The 18,346-nt window shown below is 39.5% G+C and overlaps 1 protein-coding gene across 1 annotated transcript in view; it reads left to right on the forward strand.

Moving 5' to 3' along the window:
* The window catches only part of LOC124595721 (E3 SUMO-protein ligase RanBP2), a 294,537-nt gene that overhangs the window by 80,318 nt on the left and 195,873 nt on the right, over positions 1 to 18,346 (forward strand). The window contains exons 5-7 of the mRNA XM_047134587.1: positions 5,472 to 5,620; positions 7,129 to 7,267; positions 17,370 to 17,538. Of these exons, the coding sequence (XP_046990543.1) occupies positions 5,472 to 5,620; positions 7,129 to 7,267; positions 17,370 to 17,538 (457 nt within the window). The remainder of the gene's footprint in view (positions 1 to 5,471; positions 5,621 to 7,128; positions 7,268 to 17,369; positions 17,539 to 18,346) is intronic.

Below are 18,346 nucleotides of genomic sequence, written 5' to 3' on the forward strand. Positions count from 1 at the left end.
ATCGGTAAAGCAGATGCCAGACTGAGAGTCATTGGAAGAATCCTAAGGAAATGCAATCCGAAAACAAAGGAAGTGGGTTACAGTACACTTGTTTGCCCACTGCGTGAATACTGCTCAGCAGTGTGGGATCCGTATCAGATAGGGTTGATAGAAGAGATAGAGAAGATCCAACGGAGAGCAGCGCGCTTTGTTACAGGATCATTTAGTAATAGCGAAAGCGTTACAGAGATGATAGATAAACTCCAGTGGAAGACTCTGCAGGAGAGACTCTCAGTAGCTCGGTACGGGCTTTTGTTAAAGTTTCGAGAACATACCTTCACCGAGGAGTCCAGCAGTATATTGCTCCCTCCTATGTGTATCTCGCGAAGAGACCATGAGGATAAAATCAGAGAGGTTAGAGCCCACACAGAGGCATACCGACAATCCTTCTTTCCACGAACAATACGAGACTGGAATAGAAGGGAGAACCGATAGAGGTACTCAAGGTACCCTCCGCCACACACCGTCAGGTGGGTTGCAGAGCATGGATGTAGATGCAGTAAATGGTTATTGACTGGCGACTTGTTAAGTAACTTAAATAGCCTGCACAGCCACCACACTACACTGTTGTTGTTGTTGTTGTGTTGTTGTTGTCTTCAGTCCTGAGACTGGTTTGATGCAGCTCTCCATGCTACTCTATCCTGTGCAAGCTTCTTCATCTCCCAGTACCTACTGCAACCTACATCCTTCTGAATCTGCTTAGTGTATTCATCTCTTGGTCTCCCCCTATGATTTTTATCCTCTACGCTGCCCTCCAATACTAAATTGGTGATCCCTTGATGCCTCAGAACATGTCCTACCAACCGATCCCTTCTTCTGGTCAAGTTGTGCCACAAACTTCTCTTCTCCCCAATCCTATTCAATACTTCATCATTAGTTATGTGATCTACCCATCTAATCTTCAGCATTCTTCTGTAGCACCACATTTCAAAAGCTTCTATTCTCTTCTTGTCCAAACTATTTACCGTCCATGTTTCACTTCACACTACACTAACATGTGTAAAATGAGCTCACCTACCGGGTGCATGGGGAGGGTGAGTGGCCCTTCAATGACGGGAGTGCGCAGGTATGGGTGAAAGCTTTTTGTGAAGTGCTTGAAATATAATTTTCATGCAGATGATGTGCTGTGAACAGAGATGTCACAAAGAAATAGAACAAGGGTTATGTGATAGCACATTTTAAAGACCTTCTTGTTCAAATCTGATACGATACAGTTGCAACAACTACATACACTACTCTCGTATTCTTTGTTCATACTCATACCACACACTGTAGATCGTAAAGACTGATAGCAGTGATAGAGGGCACAAAGCGGAACTATAGCACCCAAGCTGTCCTTCAAATTTACGTGTCACGCAGTGTACAGAATTTCACTGAGCCAACTTTTAATAAGCCTGTAACATCAATTGGGGAAGTAAACTCATTTTTTCATGACTCTTTCTCTCACTAAGTCTAAAATAACACTTTAATGGTGGTAGGCATATGAAGTGCAGCTCGTAAGGAAAGCTTAAACAAAAACAGCATTGGTGACAGTTTGTTGTTCTGCGGATGTCTGCATTTATGCTTACGGTTTAACCACTTAGCTGCTTTGATGATTTTGGTTTAATTCAACATGTTCATCAATTTTTGCTTTTCTCTTGGTGAGCACAAAGGATAATCTCTCAAACGCGTGTTTTGAACGTATAATTTGTGGTTGTAGCTTGTTGCAAAATAGCCCAAATTCATTGTACCCAGATACCAATTCAAGTTTTTTGCCGAGTTTTTACTGCTGTTACACAGGTGTGATTTTTGAAGAACTGATGAAATTCATTACCACAAATGGTTGTATAAACGTTGTAGTGTACATTTCATTTCCTTTATGTCAACAGATCTGATACAAACTATTGGAGAGAATTGCAATTTTTAATAATATATGCCAGTTACGTGTGTTTTTGCTTGCGTTTTTGGTCTGGGGGTTTTAACATTTTCCTCATTTCTGCATTTGCCTCAGTATTGTGTTTTTATAGTCTGGCCAGCACAAATATGTAAAATAGTAGATGTAAATCATAGTGCCACAATGTACCAGCTGCTGACATCACCTGAGCACTTAGTATCACAAATGCCTACACTATCACATCCACTTCTTCTTTTTTCCAGAATTACTTGGGAGTTACAATGTTAGGCATGTAATGGGGACCATTAGGGATATGACTGCCACGAAGGCCAAGGAATCAAGTGTGCACTCCGTGTGCACACTGGAAGGAGTCATTCCAGACGTGTAACTGGTGCTTCTGGGTGTTGTGAAGAGCACAGGATGCAGCCAACTGCAGATGGTGGCTTATGTCAGTATTAATGATTTGTCTCTCTTTGGACCTAAAGAGATTTTCACTATTTTTGGGAGGGTAGCTTAAGTGGTATAGACTCCAGTAGTGATTTGGGGATATGTAGGTGACCACACTCGTACAATTATAGTTGATGGGGACTACAGTATACACTTGATATGGTGCCGAAAAGACGTGTTTACAATCAATGGTAGGCATAAAATTTCGTCTATAATCTTACTGAATGCTTTCTCAGAAAATTGTTTTGTACAGTTAGTTCAGGAACTCACTCAGAGCGTAAATGGCTGCAGAAACATACTGGACCTCTTTGTGATAAATAATCCTAAGCAGATAGATAACATCCTGACGTATAGAGGGATTAGTGACCACAAGGTTGTTGTAGCTAGACTAAATATTGTAACATCCCGCTTTGCACTTTCCTAAGAGACGATCTTCACTCCTTCCAATTTGGGATGTAATCGTGGACCGGATGTGGTTTGAACTCGCAGAAATAGTATCAATGGAAATTGATAGATTTATACCAAATAAATTAATGAGAGGGCATACTGATGGCCCTCCTCTCCCCCTGCCCATGGTGCACAAAACAGTTCAGAACAATATTGCAGAAGCAACAAAAAGAGCATGCTAAACTTAAAAGCACACAACCCCACCTATCCCCTCCCAGATTGGCAAATCTTAACATAAGCTTGAAAGCAAACTTCAATGTGACATGCTTTTAATAGTTTCCACAGTGAAATTCTCTCCCAAAATCTGGCAGAAAACACGAAGTGTTGCTCATTGTATATAAAGTACACCAGTGGCAAAACACAATACCTTCACTGCACAGTAAAAATGTTACTGATGACGTTGCCATTAAGGCATTATTACTAAACACGGTTTTCCGAAATTCCTCTACAGGAGAAGACAAAATAAATATTCCAGATTTCGAATCAAGAACAACTGCTAACATGAGCAACTTATGTAGGTATCCTTGGTGTAGCAGAGCAGCTTAAATTACTTTAATATCAGCAAAACCTCTGGTTCAGATTGTATACCAGTCAGGTTCCTTTCAGAGTTGTTGATAATAGTAGCTCCACACTTAGCAGTCATATACAATAGCTCTCTTGTCGAAGGATCCATACCCAAAAACTGGAAAGTTGCACAGTCACACCAATACATAAGAATGGAAATATAAGTAATGTGCTGAATTACAGGCCCATAGTGCTAATGTTTATTTACAGTATGATTTTGGAACATTTACTGTGTTCAAGCATTATGAATTACCTTGAAGAAACAGATTTATTGACAAATAGCCAACATAGATTTAGAAAATATTTTCTTGTGAAACACATCTAGCTCTTTATTCTCACGAAGTAATTAGTGATATTGAAGGGGAATGTGAAGTTGATTTCATAGTTTGGTTTCCAGACAGCCTTTGACGCCATTCCTTCCAAGTTACTTAGTCAAATTGCGTGCTTATGGACTATCATCTCAGTTCTGTGACTGGATTTCTATTTCCTGTTGGCAAGATAACAGTTCATAATAATTGACAAAGTCATAGAGTAAAACAGAAGTAATGCCTGGTGTTCACCAAGGAAGTGTTGTAGGCACTTTGCTGTTCCTGATATATATAAACAGTTAAGGAGATGATCTGAGCAGCCCTGTTAGCTTTTATGGCGGAGCATGCTGACACTTATCATCTTATAAAGTCATCGGATGATCAAAACAAATTGCAAAATGATTTAGGAAGATATCTGTGTGGTGTGAAAAGTGGCAGTTGACACTAAATAATGAAAAGTGTGAACTCGTCTACATGAGTATTACAAGGAATCCACTAAAGTTCTATTACACAATAATTCACACAATTCTAAAGGCTATAAATTCAACTAAAACTTATCAATTAGAAATACAAATAAATTGGAATGATCTCGTAGATAACATTGTGGGGAAAGCAAACCAAGGAATGTGTTTTATTGGCAGAACACTTTAAAAAATCCAACAGGTCTACTAAAGAGACAACTTACACTACGCATTTTCGCCCTTTTCTGGAGTATTGTTTTACAGTGTGGGATATGCATCAGATAGGATTAATAGAAGATGTTGAAAAAGCTCAAAAAAGTGCAGCTCGTTTTGTATAATTGCGATATATGGGAGAGGGTGTCATGGACATGATTCACAAATTGGGGTGGCACTCGTTAAAACAGGCGCATTTTGTTGCAATAGGATTATCTCATTAAATTTAATCACCAACTTTCTCCTCGGAGTGCGCAAAAATATGTTGTTGCCGCCCACCTATATAGTGAGGAATGAGCATCATATTAAAATAAATCGGGGCTAGCATGGGAAGATTTATACGTTCATTTTTCCCACATGATATCCAGGAGTGGAGTGATAGAGAAATATCTTGAATGTCGTTGGATGAATCCTCTAACAGGCACGTAATTGTGATTTGCAGAGTAATGTTGTAGATGCAGTGTGTCCAGAGTTAGCAAGGGATGGTCAAGAAAATGACAACGTGTGCTCAGTGAAGGTTCTCTAGAGATTTTGCTGTGTTTCACAGTCTCGAGTTCCATGCATCTACGTTTTATTCTGTACATTTTCTGTTATTCACTTATCTTTCATCATGGCATTTCCTCAATCTTTCCCTATCTGTTGTAATCCAGTAAACAGGTTTCTTTGTCCATTTTCCATTCTTCCCAAGTGCTTGCCACACTCATCAACTTCTCACGCTATGCTGTTTTGACCTCCACCCTCTATTGTGTGTTTTACTGGATTTACACTTTTTCCACTGTTGCTGAGTGCCAATCCTCACTCCACCCATCAATCATCCACAACCACTTACATTTGAGTCGAACTTGTGAAATACATAATTAAGACATGACTAATCTGCTTCAGTAAACAAAGGAACAAAGATGTTCTCACCTCATGAGAAGTAAGTATGTGTAAGTTTTTTTGCTACATTTATATTGTTTTTCAGCTTGCAGTTTGGAGCAGAGTGAAGTAAAAGATATCTTGAAAATTTCTGATATAGCTGTATATACTAAAATTTATTTTTTATTTTTATAGTATATTATTTTATTTTATTAATTTTGCATTACTTCAGTTAACAGTAGTTTCATTTTTGTTTTACAGGCATATGCAGAGAAATACTCTGATATTTGTGGATGGGAATTTTACCTGTATTATACATCTGTTCAAGAGAAAAAGGCATATTTAAGCTTAGGTGAAAACCATGCTATGCTCCACAAAACTGTTGCAGATTGTGTGCAAGTTCTCTTCAGGTAATTAAATTTCTTAATATTAGCCTGCAGTTAGGAGTGTGGTGTACCTATGAGAATACAATCTTGTTTATGGTGTATATTAACAGACCATACAATAGCAAAAGTTCTGAAATACTGAATCTTGCTTACTTCCTGATGTCTGTACTTGGTTTCTTATAGAGCTTGGTGTTGTGATTCAGGTCACTAACACCCTAAATTTGGTAAAAGTTCAATTTAAAGAAGCTATATCCTAAGTTAATTGATGTATAACAATAATGCAAATTCCTTAATGGAGACTTGTGTAAAATACAGAAAAGGCAACCAATCACCTACAGTGGATTGATGTGTGGAGCATAGTAACTAATAACTAACACCACCATTCACACTAGCTTACAACCACTAGCATTTTTTCGAGCAATAGTTCACACATTCACACACTCAACTCCATACGTACACTTCTGTGGCCGCGACATGTTCGTGTGAGTGATTGTGTTTGTGAATGTGTATACTATTGCTAGAAAAGAGCTAGCACTCAAGATAATGTGTCTGCTATATTCTCCACAATCTGCTTTAGGTGAGCAGCTGCCTTTCCCTTATTTTAAGTAAACTATTATTTTTGTGAAAAGTTGTTTCAAAGAAACTTCCAAAGATTAATCTGATGTTTACTTACATCTATTGTATTACAGTGTTAAAGGCACATGTTTTACCAGCAGTTGAAATAGACTCTGAGAAGAATTGAAAGAAAAAAATTATTACATATTTTAATTGAAATCAAAATAAAACAAAATGCTAATAATGTTCAATCAATGGAAAATTTTATTTTTAAAATGTTAAATGTGCCAGAATACTACATATGATGTATACTGAACACTCAGAGCAGTTGCCTGGGTGGATGAGGTGGGATGGGGTTAGGGAAGGATGCACAAGGTGAGGAGTAGTAGTGGGATAGTGTGAGGTAGGTCTTTCAATGGATCACTCAGTGACTGTACAAGAAGACAAAAGAAGCTCAGAAGATAGAGCATAACCATTTTTGTAATCACATAAATATCCACTGCCAAACTGTGACAAACAGGAAACTTGACCATCCAGTTGCAGAAAGTGCTGTGCACAACACAAATGACAACAGCTGCTTCACTACCTGAGGCTGTGCGCACGCACATTCTCTTTTACCTCCCTGTCTTTCCCCTTCATTTACACCTTTTCCTCCCTCCTTCCCTGCACCCCCCCGCACCCCCCTCCTGTCGTTTTTAACCTGCGAACTTCTTTCATCATATGCAGCTGAGTCATCTGTCAAAAGACACGTCTCACATGATCGCACTACCCTCTCCTTACCTCATGCGTCTCTCTGTTCACTCCATCTCCATCTATATGGGGAACTGCTCTCAGTAATTAATAGTAAAGCCAGTTTTGCCATGGGCATAGTGTGTGTATGAGTGTGTGTATTATTCTGTCCAGGAGTTTCCTATGTTGTTATAACAACATAGAACTGTGAAGAGTGATATTCCATTGTTTGAATTGTTTGTTTTCAGTTTTGACCAGTTGCTAACAAAGGCGTCACAGCAGTCCCCTCCACCCAGTGAACGGGACTACTATCATGAATTCTTAAGGCACATGCGTGGTCAACTCTGCCTCCATCTTGCCACTCTGCTTCTGAAAAGAGCAAAGAAGGTATACTTTTTAATATAAAAACTAAAAAAAAATATTTTTTGTGAGAATTTTAAAATTACTCAAATCTGTTGTCTGTGAATGGCAGGGGTAAATGGAAGGTGTCATCTGAATAGCAGTGGAGGACCATTTCACGAAGTGCTTTCAAACTCCGTAAAGATTTTCATATTCTAAACAGTGTGTGATAGTTTTGACAAATAATCTTACACACACACACACACACACACACACACACACACACACACACAGAGAGAGAGAGAGAGAGAGAGAGAGAGAGAGAGAGAGAGAGAGAGAGAGAGAGAGAGCAAGCTTGTACTGAAACTTAACCAGGTTCTTTCTTTCTACACCTCAATGATCCAAGAAATATGAAAAAAATTCACACCAAGTAGCGTACAATCTCTTCAGTCCTGTGAGTGATTCACCAACTAAAATTTCTTTGTAATCTATTGCCCCCTTGACAAGTAGTTGATTGGACTCTACAAGGTGTCGGTGATCACAGCTTTAGAGCCATGAAGTATATTGTCTCAACAAGTAGATACTGGAGCCAAAAAGGAGAACAGTTCTATTCGCTAAAACACAGCTAATTCCTTTCATGAACCATTTGCAACTACTCCAGAAAATTGAGCGTATCTTTAACATTTAATATTTAAGATGAGAGTTCAGGAATTCACTTTGAATGGGGATAGGAACAAAAAGATGTTTTACTTTTCATTGTGAACTATTTTCATGTTGCTGTGTGTTCTGCTTATAGTAGCACTGCTGCATCTTGACTACCAGGCTACCTCATGTTCTCTGTGCACACCTACGCACACTTAAAAGTGCACTGGACAATGTGGCAAGTCAGCACAGTGATTACCAGCTTTCTTTCTGTTTCCATACTAAGAGGGGTGGTTTCTTTTTCAGAACTGTTGTGTGGAAAATTGTAATTATGAAATAGCTGCTTTACTTGGGAGTATCACTTCAAGTGACTGCCTGCTGTTCATATCAAAGTTTTCTTTGTACACAAATCTTGGCCAATAAAAGCCATCTGCCTTGGTATACTGTTAGAATAGAACTTTCTTTGAAGTGAGAATAGCCTTCTGGGCAGTTTAACATCCTGCTGAAATTATCACGACTTGTACAGTATTGTTTGATTTACGCAAAGAACAAAACTTACGTGTTGGTTGCATTTGTCAGTTTATGACTTCAGTGGTGAATAACTGTTATTACTGTGGATACAAAGAGAGAGAGAGAGAGAGAGAGAGAGAGAGAGAGAGAGAGATATATGTGAAAGGAGGAATAGTTTATTGCTGTAGGAAAGAAGCACAGAGGTCTGAGTTTATGGTACCAGGAATAGGTACTTTATATTTTTAATAAACATTAAGAGACACTGTAAGAAAGGGCTATTTTTTAGATAATATTACCATGTATTTATAAGTAAAGGGTCACATAAATATAATAGCTTGGAAGAATCCATGTTACATGTACATATTTTGCCCATTGTTAATCTCCGGGTAAGATTTATGCATGATCTTAATTTCTTCTTTTTTCTGATCCATAATTGTTGTTACAAAGCAGCTGCAATAAGAAACTATCCTACTAATACCTAACATATGCATAACGATTGTGTGATTCTGTAGTTCCCATTAGGATGAGTTAAGATAAAAGAAAATAAAAAGGGATGAAAGTTTGTGATCCTGGCGTCTGCAGTATAGTGTGAGTCAGCGAGCAACATATTTATAAGGAGTGTCCAGACTCGCTGCTGTATGGTATTAATTAATGTTATTTCTTTCACTTTCACCACAGATCTGTCCCCCAGGGGGGCTCACCACTTGTCGGTGCATTTGTGCTTGGTTCATGCTGCTTGTCTCTCTTTCTGTTAATTTTCCCCTTCCTTGGGAACATGTCATGGTTATTTTGGTAATGTATTCTGTATTTTCAATAGCCTGACAACAGTCTCCATCTCCAGTCCTTCCTCCACTTCAGTGGGTGTTTTTTTTCCCCTTCACGCCCCTATGCACTCCAGAAGGATGTCCCACATGTCTGCTGCATAACAGGTGAGTGGGGAAAGCGTAATTCACAGCTACAGGTCAACGGACAGGATTCGAATGTACCCCATGATAAAGGCACAGGCCACGCCCAGGGAGGGTGACTGCCTGAGCTGTTACATTCCCAAATTGCCACTTGACTCCTCCGTCAGGAGTGTGAGAGGTGTGACCTGAGGTGTGAACAATCACTTAAGGTGGGTGAGCCCCCATCTTAGGGGTAGGAGAGTCAGGGGCAGTTGGAAGGAGCACACTATCGGAGATGCAGGCAGTCACGGGGGATTTTCTCACAATGAGCCAATCACCATCTCAGTCTTGTCTGCTAAATGTAAACGGAATGAGGCTAAATATTCTAAGACTCTCCCAGCTGCATCTTGGTTCCTGATGGTATCCTATATTGAAGGTGAATCCTTTGCTACCGATAATCCGTTTATTATTCAGAAAGATGTTGATGCAACTGCTAGCCTTTGATATCCTACTCTCATTTATGTACTGGAACTATGCTTTTGAAGAATAATTGTGATTCTCAACCACAACTGCTCGCAACTTTGCTCCTCCACGGCTATCCTGTTCCTGTCAGGGCCCGTCAAATGCTGAATTCTTTGCATGGTGTTATTTACAATATGCTGCTCAATGGTGTGACTGATGGGAAAATCCAAACTTACCTCTCTGATCAGGGCGTCCTTAGTGCCTACACAAACACTCTCTCATATTTGATATAGTAATACACCCATCAAAGATCAAAGCAGGCTATGAAGTCATAACAGTCCTACCATACATTCCATCCTGATGCACTGCCACCATTGTCAACATTACAACCACACTCGAATGTCCTGTCAAAACATGTACAGATGTGTTACTTTTGGTAGGGATGTTCATGTGGGTGATTGCCCACCTCCTCCTCCCTGCTGTGTCAATTGCAATGGCAACCGTGCAGCCTTATCCTGAGAACGTCAATTGTATCTCAATGAGCGGGCCGTCCAGGAGATCCATGTAAAGTCACTCACAAGTTGTTGGCTGGTTGAAAGCCATGTGGTTTACCATCTGGCACTTTTAGTACCGTTCTGGCTTTACCTTGCTCCACAAAGGACACAGCCACGCAGACTTGTGACCTCAAATTCAGCACTGCAGTTGTAAAATCACCCTGTGTCGAGACAGCATCCCCATCTCCTCCAGCTGTGCAAAGCCCCACCATTTTTGCCTCTGGCAGCAAATTGAACTGCTACACAGCCAGCAGGCCAGAAAGGACAGAAGGAATACTCCCACAAAGACTTTTTATGCCTCTGCAGCCAAAAAAGTCTAAGTCTTCATCTGCCAATTGCAAAGTCTCCAAGAAATCAAAAGAAGGCAAATGGTCTTTTCCTTCCCCAACTTGGAGATCCTCTACAACAGTGTCACCACATGACACCCTCATCTGGCCGACCTCTGTTATGCTGGTGCGCACCACCATCCATTTTTCTGCTCTGGAATCCACACGCCGACACAGTGAGATTGCCGACGCCTCTGTAGATCTCATGGAGCAGAATTCTCCAGCCTCTGTGCCCTGTAGCAGTGTGTCTTCAAAGGCTGGCACTCGGCAGATGCTGAGGTGACAACTCTTCATTCTTTCCTTTCCCTGTCATGACATTCCCTTAATGGACTCTCTGCAGCATTTGGTCCAATAAAGAGGAATTACGGCTGCTGTTGGAGCCACAGCGTCTCCTCCAGGAAACAAAATTGCGTCTGTGCAACTGCTTTGACCTATTGTGTTTCTGTCTGACCCACTTTGACCTCCTTCCTCGAGGACAGCATTCCATCTCGTGGTGGAGTCGTGCTGCTCATTTGGGATGTTCATAGTTAGGCAATCTCACTGAACACCTGGCCGCAAGCTGTTGGAGTGCTCATTTTCCTTCCCCCCTCCCTATTCCTATACGTAAACCTAGTCGGCAGTTTTGTAAGGCCGACTGGAGGCTTTACTCCTCCCCGACAACCTTCGACGAACACCATTTTCCCAGTTATGTTGACCAGCTAGAGTACCTTACAGATGTATCCTTACCGCTGCAGAATTTTCCATTCTTCGCATTTCCTCTTCACCGTGCTGTTTCCCTGTCGCTTGGAGGACTTGAGGTATGCTGCAGCACAATTTGCATGCGGAGACATGCTCTCCGATTTTTAACCATCATCCTACGATGGTGAACTGTATTCGTTGTGAACAGTTTCATGCGAAGTGTTGTTGCATTCTTTGGGATAGCAAAGAAAAAGCCAGCTGGATTCATTTGCTTTTTAACAGTTCCACTCCCTCTTCTGTCATGTGGGCCAATCTCCAACCCCTCTCTGGAACCAAGGCCCACATCCCAATTTCTGGCCTGACTGTAGCAAATGATGTCATTGTAGACCCCATTACTATCTCAAAACACTTTGGGCCACTATTTTGTGGAGATTTCGAGCTCTGCTCACTATCACCCTGCTTTCCACCATTAGAAACGAGTAGAGTATACTCGGGTCCTTCTCCTCTCAGAATCGTGAATGCTACGCCACTGACTTAATTGTGTGGGTGCTAGACTTTGCTCTCATTTCATTCCAGTCTTCTGTTCCAGGGCCAGACAATGTTAACATTCAGATGTTGCAGCAGCTTTCTCTCTTGGGCAAGCACTTTGTCCGTCATACATACAATGACATCTGGGTGGATGGCATGTTTCCCAGACATTAGCATGGAGCCACCATCATACCCTTACCTAAGTGTGATAAGGACAAACACCTTCCTTCTAGCTACTGCCCCATTTCTCTCACCAGCTGTGTTAGCAAGGTGATGGAACATATGATTCGTGCCTAGCTGGTATGGTGGCACAAGTCTTGCAATCTACTATCCACTGCACAATGTGGGTTTTGAGCATGCTGTTTTGCAGTTGACTATCTTGTCAGTTTGTCAACCCATGTCAGGAACAGTTTTCTGCAAAAATACCAGGCAGTTGCCATGTTTTTTGATTTGAAGAATGCCTAAGACTCCTGCTGGAGGACTGGTATTGTCCACACTCTCTACACATGATGCTTCAGAGGCTGCCTGTCCAGTTTCCTTCAGTAATTTTTAAAAAGACAGAGTTTTCAAGGTACATGTGGCTTCTGCCTTGCCGAACACCTTTATCTAGGAAAACGGAGTGCCTCAGGCCACCGTTTTGAGCATTGTTGTCTTTGCTATCCCCATTAACCCTGTTATGGCCTGTCTCCCTCTGGGCACCTTTGGCTCCCATTTCATCGATGATTTTGATATCTATCGTAGTCCTCCATGGGCTTGTCCCCTTTAGTGGCGTCTTCAGTGACGTCTCTTTCATCTTTACTTGTGGTGTATTGACAATGGCTTTTGTTTCTCCACTGAAAAAATTTGTAAGAGTTTCTGGTGCCGCAGTGGGTTTCTTCCACTGTCTTCACACATTGAGCCTCTTTCCTAGCTGCTTGGCCAACCCCATCCCGGCCTTCTTGCTGCGAGGAGATCCTTTTAGCTAGGTTGCATATTGGGCATTGTCAGCCATCATTTCTTAGATGATGATCCACCACCACTTTGAGCTCATTGTCATCAACATTTGATAGTTCACAATTCCTGACTGAATACGCTTTTTTAACCACTTGCATTGTGATGTATGTTTGCTGTCTGAGATATTGGCCATTTTTGTAAACGATGCGCAGGCTGTCTACTGCATTTTACTATTTATCCATTGTAGCAATATGGTGAAGAACATTTAATCTTTAGTTCAGGATCGTCCTTAAAAAAAAAGGTCTTTGTTCTTAGCTCTTTTTCCTTCCGTTGATTCGGCTTAACACGTAGTAGCTTTTAACTCCTTTTTCGTATTAGTGTTCAATGGTTCTGACATGGGCATGTGTTACTTTAGTTGTTTTTGTGCCCTAAAACAAAACAAAACACAAAATACAGATCTGTTTCAGCTAACATAGCAATTATTGAGTGACATTTATATTGTTTACATTAATTGATGTACATATTATCTTGTTGGCAACAGTATTTTGACTTGTTTTTCTATATTTGTTGAATTAAGTTCTGTAGTTACTTTGTTATGACAGTAATTTGACAGTTTTGGAGCTACAATGCCATGTAAACATCTGCTGTCATTGCTGAAACGGATCTGTACTGAAAGTGAAAGAAATGAAAATTGATTTTGCACAGCACCAAGTCTTGACACTCCTTATAAAAATGGGTGACTTGTGTCCCTAAAAATGTTCTGAAGTTTGTAGGCCTGAGGCTGAGCTGCTGCCACTTTACAGATGACACTGAAGGATTTAAATTTTGGAAAGCACAGATTCATTGGAAGGAGTTTGTGGAAATTCATTTCTGTATGAGAGCATCTGTACAGGAAGACAACACATAAACATTTAATGTTAGTTGGCTTTGTTGTGCATTTATCAACTCTTAGAAATTTTTTACGCGGCATTTAGTCCGTACTTGTACATAAAACACAGCAAATAAACACATTAAAATGTTGTGAGCTTGCCTATTAGAAAGGCAAAAGTGGATAAAGAAAAATGGAGAAACATATTTAAAATTTCCACAGAAAATAGCCTCTTGTCAAGAGGCTAATACTGTATAACATGTTATATGTCCTAATTTTCTGTAGACACTGAAATTTGTTGAATCTGAGTATGCCTGGTTAGGTGTAAGAGAGGGCCTGAAGGCCCTAATCTTGCCAGGTAAAATAAATGCATAAATAAATAAATAAATAAATAAAAGGATGTGCAAGGGAAGTTATAGTTGAGAAGGGAGATAGACAGTGTTGTTGCCTGTCCACAATGTTGTTCAGTCTGTACCTTGAGCAAAAGTTTGAAAAGGATGTACATGAACAAAATAAAAACTTCAAAGTTTGCTGATGGCATTATAATTGTCAGAAATGCCGAGAGGACTACAAGAACAATTGAACAGAATGGATAATGTTTTGAAAAGAGATTATGAGTTAAACACAAAAAGTGAAGCAAGCATTATGAAATGTAATTGAACTGAATTGAATTAGGTGATGCCGAGTGAATTAATTGTAAAATGGGAAACTAAAAGTAATAGAGTTTTGCTATTGGGGCAGGAAAATAAATGAGGATGGCCGAATTAGAGAGAATATAAAATAGACAGACAATAGCAAGAAAACTATTTCTGAGAAAGAATAGTTTGTCAACATGTAATATCTATTTATGTGTTAGGAAGTCTTTTCTGGAGGTATTTGTTTAGAGTGAAATAAGTCAGTAAGAAGAGAATAAATGCTTTTGAAGTGTGGTACTACAGAAGAATGCTGAAGTGGTAGGTAGAGCAATAAAAAATGAGAAGGTACTGAATTGAGTTGGGGAAAACAGAAATTTATGGAACAACATGACTAAAAGATGGAACCAGTTGATACATTATCCCGAGACATAAAGGATTTCTCCATTTGATATTGGAAATAAGTGTGAGGACTAAAAATTGTAAAAGGTGACAAAGGCTTTAATACAGCAAGCAGCTTCAAATGGACATAGGTTGCAATTGTTACTCAGAGATGGGGAGGTATGCACAGAATAGGCCAGCATAGGAAGCTGAATCAAACCACACATTGGACAGCAGCAGCAGCAGCAGCAGCAGCAGCAGAATCGCTTCCTAGTGACCCCAGTATCTTCTGGAATTTCAGCAGTGTAAACAATAAAATGCAAGATTGCTTTTTACATTACAAGCTAAGCGAAGCAGGCACCAAACTGGAATAAAACTTACAAAGCATATTTTGTGATTTTTGTGCTATAGTTTGATAACTACAAAAACACATTGTTTATGGGAAATTTTACAAAGACCTTGAAAAGATTCTTAGTCAGAAGACAGAATATCGAAGGAATGCAAAATATTTGCATAATATAAGGTTTGGATTGTTGACCACGGTGGTGGTGGTGGTGGTGGGTGACGCCAACCACATTCAAAAAGTAAGGTTTGAAGGCATAATGGATTCAGTATTACAGTCATTGTAACTGAGCTTTGGAAGACTTTCGATCAAATGAGGCAGAAGGGATGGAAAATATTCCTTCAGAATTTTGAAGAGTTTTATGGAAAATTGTAACCAAATATGTTAAAGATGACATGTAAAATCTAAGAGACTGTCATTCCATTAGACTTGTAAAAATATCACTCTCACAATGGCTGAGGAAGCAAGGGCAGATATGCGCAAGAACTATCCCACAGCCAGTGTAGAGCTTATGAAATCAAGTTGCCGATGAGAATAATGTACAGGGCAAAGGAAAAGAAAATTGATTTGTTGGATGATGATCAGTTTGGCTTTAAGAAGGATAACAAGAGGCAGTTCTGACATTTTGAGAATGGAAGCAAGAAAGGTTCATAATATTTGTCAACCGATGAAAAGAATTTGACAATACGAAATGATGAAAGATGCTCAGAATCCTAAGAAAAAATGTGTGAGCTATGGGGGAAGGCAGGCAATATACAATATGTACAAGAATCAAGAGGGGTCTATGAGAATGAAAGATCAAGAAAGAATTGTATTACAAAGGGCTGAGACAGGGATGCAGTCATTCTTGCGGCTGTTCATCAAAGAAGCAATGATGGAAGAAAGGAATTAAAATTCCGGTTGAAAGTGTCAGTGATAAGATTACCTGATAATATGCTATCATCAGTTAATGATGAATTCAAGTACCTGTTGAATGGAATGAACAATCTAGAATATGGATTGAGAGTAAATGAGAGCAATGAGAAGTCGCAGAAGTGAGATTAGTGATAAAATCATTATCAGAATTTGGTACCATGAAGCAGACAGAATAGAATAATTCTTACCTTGGAAGCAAAATAACAAATGATGTTTATTGATAATAGCCTTGTTGCTTTTATGCTTACTAAATGAGCCAGTAACAAAACTTGCTGATCTTCTCTATTTTCTCTATCGATTCTATCTGGTATGGGTCCCATACTGATGAACAGCATTTAAGTATTGCTTGAATGTGGGTTTTGTAAGCTACTTCCTTTGTTGATGGACTAAATTCCTTAGGAGTCGTCCAATGAATCTGTCTGGCATCTGCCTTTCCTGCAATAGTTTTAAGTGGTTGTTCCACTTTAGATCACTCCATATGCATACTCTTAGATATTTTATGGCAGTAACTGCTTTCAGTTCAGCTTTAATTTGAAGAGGAAGTTAATGTGGATGTGTAGCACAGGAATGTAATAACATGAATTCTGACATCTTGGGAAAATCAAGAGAATAGAGGTATTTGTGATGTCTTGTGATAGGACTTTGGAAACTGGGTGGACTGAAAAGAAATGAAGTGGTACTGTGCAGAATTGATAAGGAAAGGAATATGTGGAAAACAGTGACAAAAAGAAGAAAGAGGTTGACAGGACATGTAAAGGCTTTAAGAAATAACTTCTATATACTAGATGGTAAAAACTGTAGGTGAAGACAGAGATTGGATTATATCCAACCAATAATTGAGGATTTTGGGTGTATTTGCTACTCAGAGATGAAGAAATTGGCACAGGAGAGGAAGTTGTGTTGATCTTCATCAAACCTGTCTTGAAGACTGATGATGGAAAAGTGGAGGAGACACATTGTGTATCATGTTGAGGGCCCAGTCTTATAAGAATTCTGCGTTATTCATGGATGAAATAAATTGCTATGACTTAGCATGTCTCAGTATGTTGACAAGCACAGTTGAAATCCATAGAAATTGTGATGACTGCTACAGTCGTTGTTACTTCCCATTGTTCTGCCTTTTCATTGTACTTCACCACATAATGCTATTTGTCCCACACTGATAATATTAGGAAGAAACAGTGCAGATATTGTGCCTCTTTTATGGTTTGTGTGAATAATGTGTGTGAACTTCAAATTTAATATAATAATTTTTGAGAGTAGTGCTGTGCACATTCCAATATGATTGCATTCTGAGGAGCTTGCCCATTACGTAATATTTGTCTTTATGTTGTCAATTTCACCCACATTTAAACATAGATGAATTGTTGAGTATGTTAACTTACTCTCTAAAGGTTGCACTTTTTAATTTATGATGCATTCGCTGGTAAATATTGTTTGATAATTAGTTCAAGGAAGAGCAGCAATGTAACTTGATTGTCTCATATCTAGCAGGATCAAACTAATTGGCGTGAAATGTGCCGCATGGCAATTCCTCTTCTGCTGCACGCTTTGGGCCCACCTCCTGATGTTTCTAATATTGGCACAGTTAAGGCATCTGAATCTCGTCGAAAGATTGTTCATCAGTGGAGCAAGGAAGCTGCATTCCGCATCAGTCAGGCAGGTGAGCGTTATCCATTTAAAAGGTTATTAAGATCTGTAATCCACACTGTAGTGAATTAAATAAATGATATACCTAAGTTGCAAGTTGCAATGTTAAGTTTTTCCTGACAACGATTTTGTTGTTAAAGGTGTTTGTAATGTTGTATCTTCAAAAATTTAGCAGGAATCATAGTTCGTACTGACACATAGCTAAACACGAGCTTTATTCTTGGCTGTATTCAGATTTGGCAACCTGGAAGTTTTCTGTAACCATTGTTAACTGTAACAATTTAATTTGTGTGTGAGAATTGCTAGATTAGGTTAACTGAGTGTGTCATGTTGATGCTAAGAAAATAATCAGTGTGAAGATCAGCAACAAACTGAGGAAAAAGTGTTCAAGCAAAACAATATGGAAACTGTGGTGCCTTGTATACTCATTCTTTAATATTGCTAAGGCATAAATGCAGTTCTTGGGCTAACTGTCTTTTTCTTGGCTCTTTTTGGGCCCAAAGTGGCATTATTCAAAACCTGCCAGTAACACAGGTGCTCCACTGATCAGCAGTAACAACCAACCAATAGAACTTGGGTAGTGATGGTATTAACTTGAGATTCCCTGTTGATAACACACATTACTTCATGTGAATAAAGAACCAGTTGCATTTCACAAGAAGGATATTGTCTTGTCTTACTGCTGGCTATGTATCACCAGATTGTATTGTTAGAGGTATTTCATAATGTTTGAACACAGTAAATGTTCCAAGATCCTGCTGAAAATCGGTGTCAGTGATATGGTTCTATAAGTCAGCAGATTGTTTCTATTTCCTTTCTTT

Source organism: Schistocerca americana, chromosome 2 (genome assembly GCF_021461395.2).
Source record: "Schistocerca americana isolate TAMUIC-IGC-003095 chromosome 2, iqSchAmer2.1, whole genome shotgun sequence".
Taxonomy (NCBI): Eukaryota; Metazoa; Arthropoda; class Insecta; order Orthoptera; family Acrididae; genus Schistocerca; species Schistocerca americana.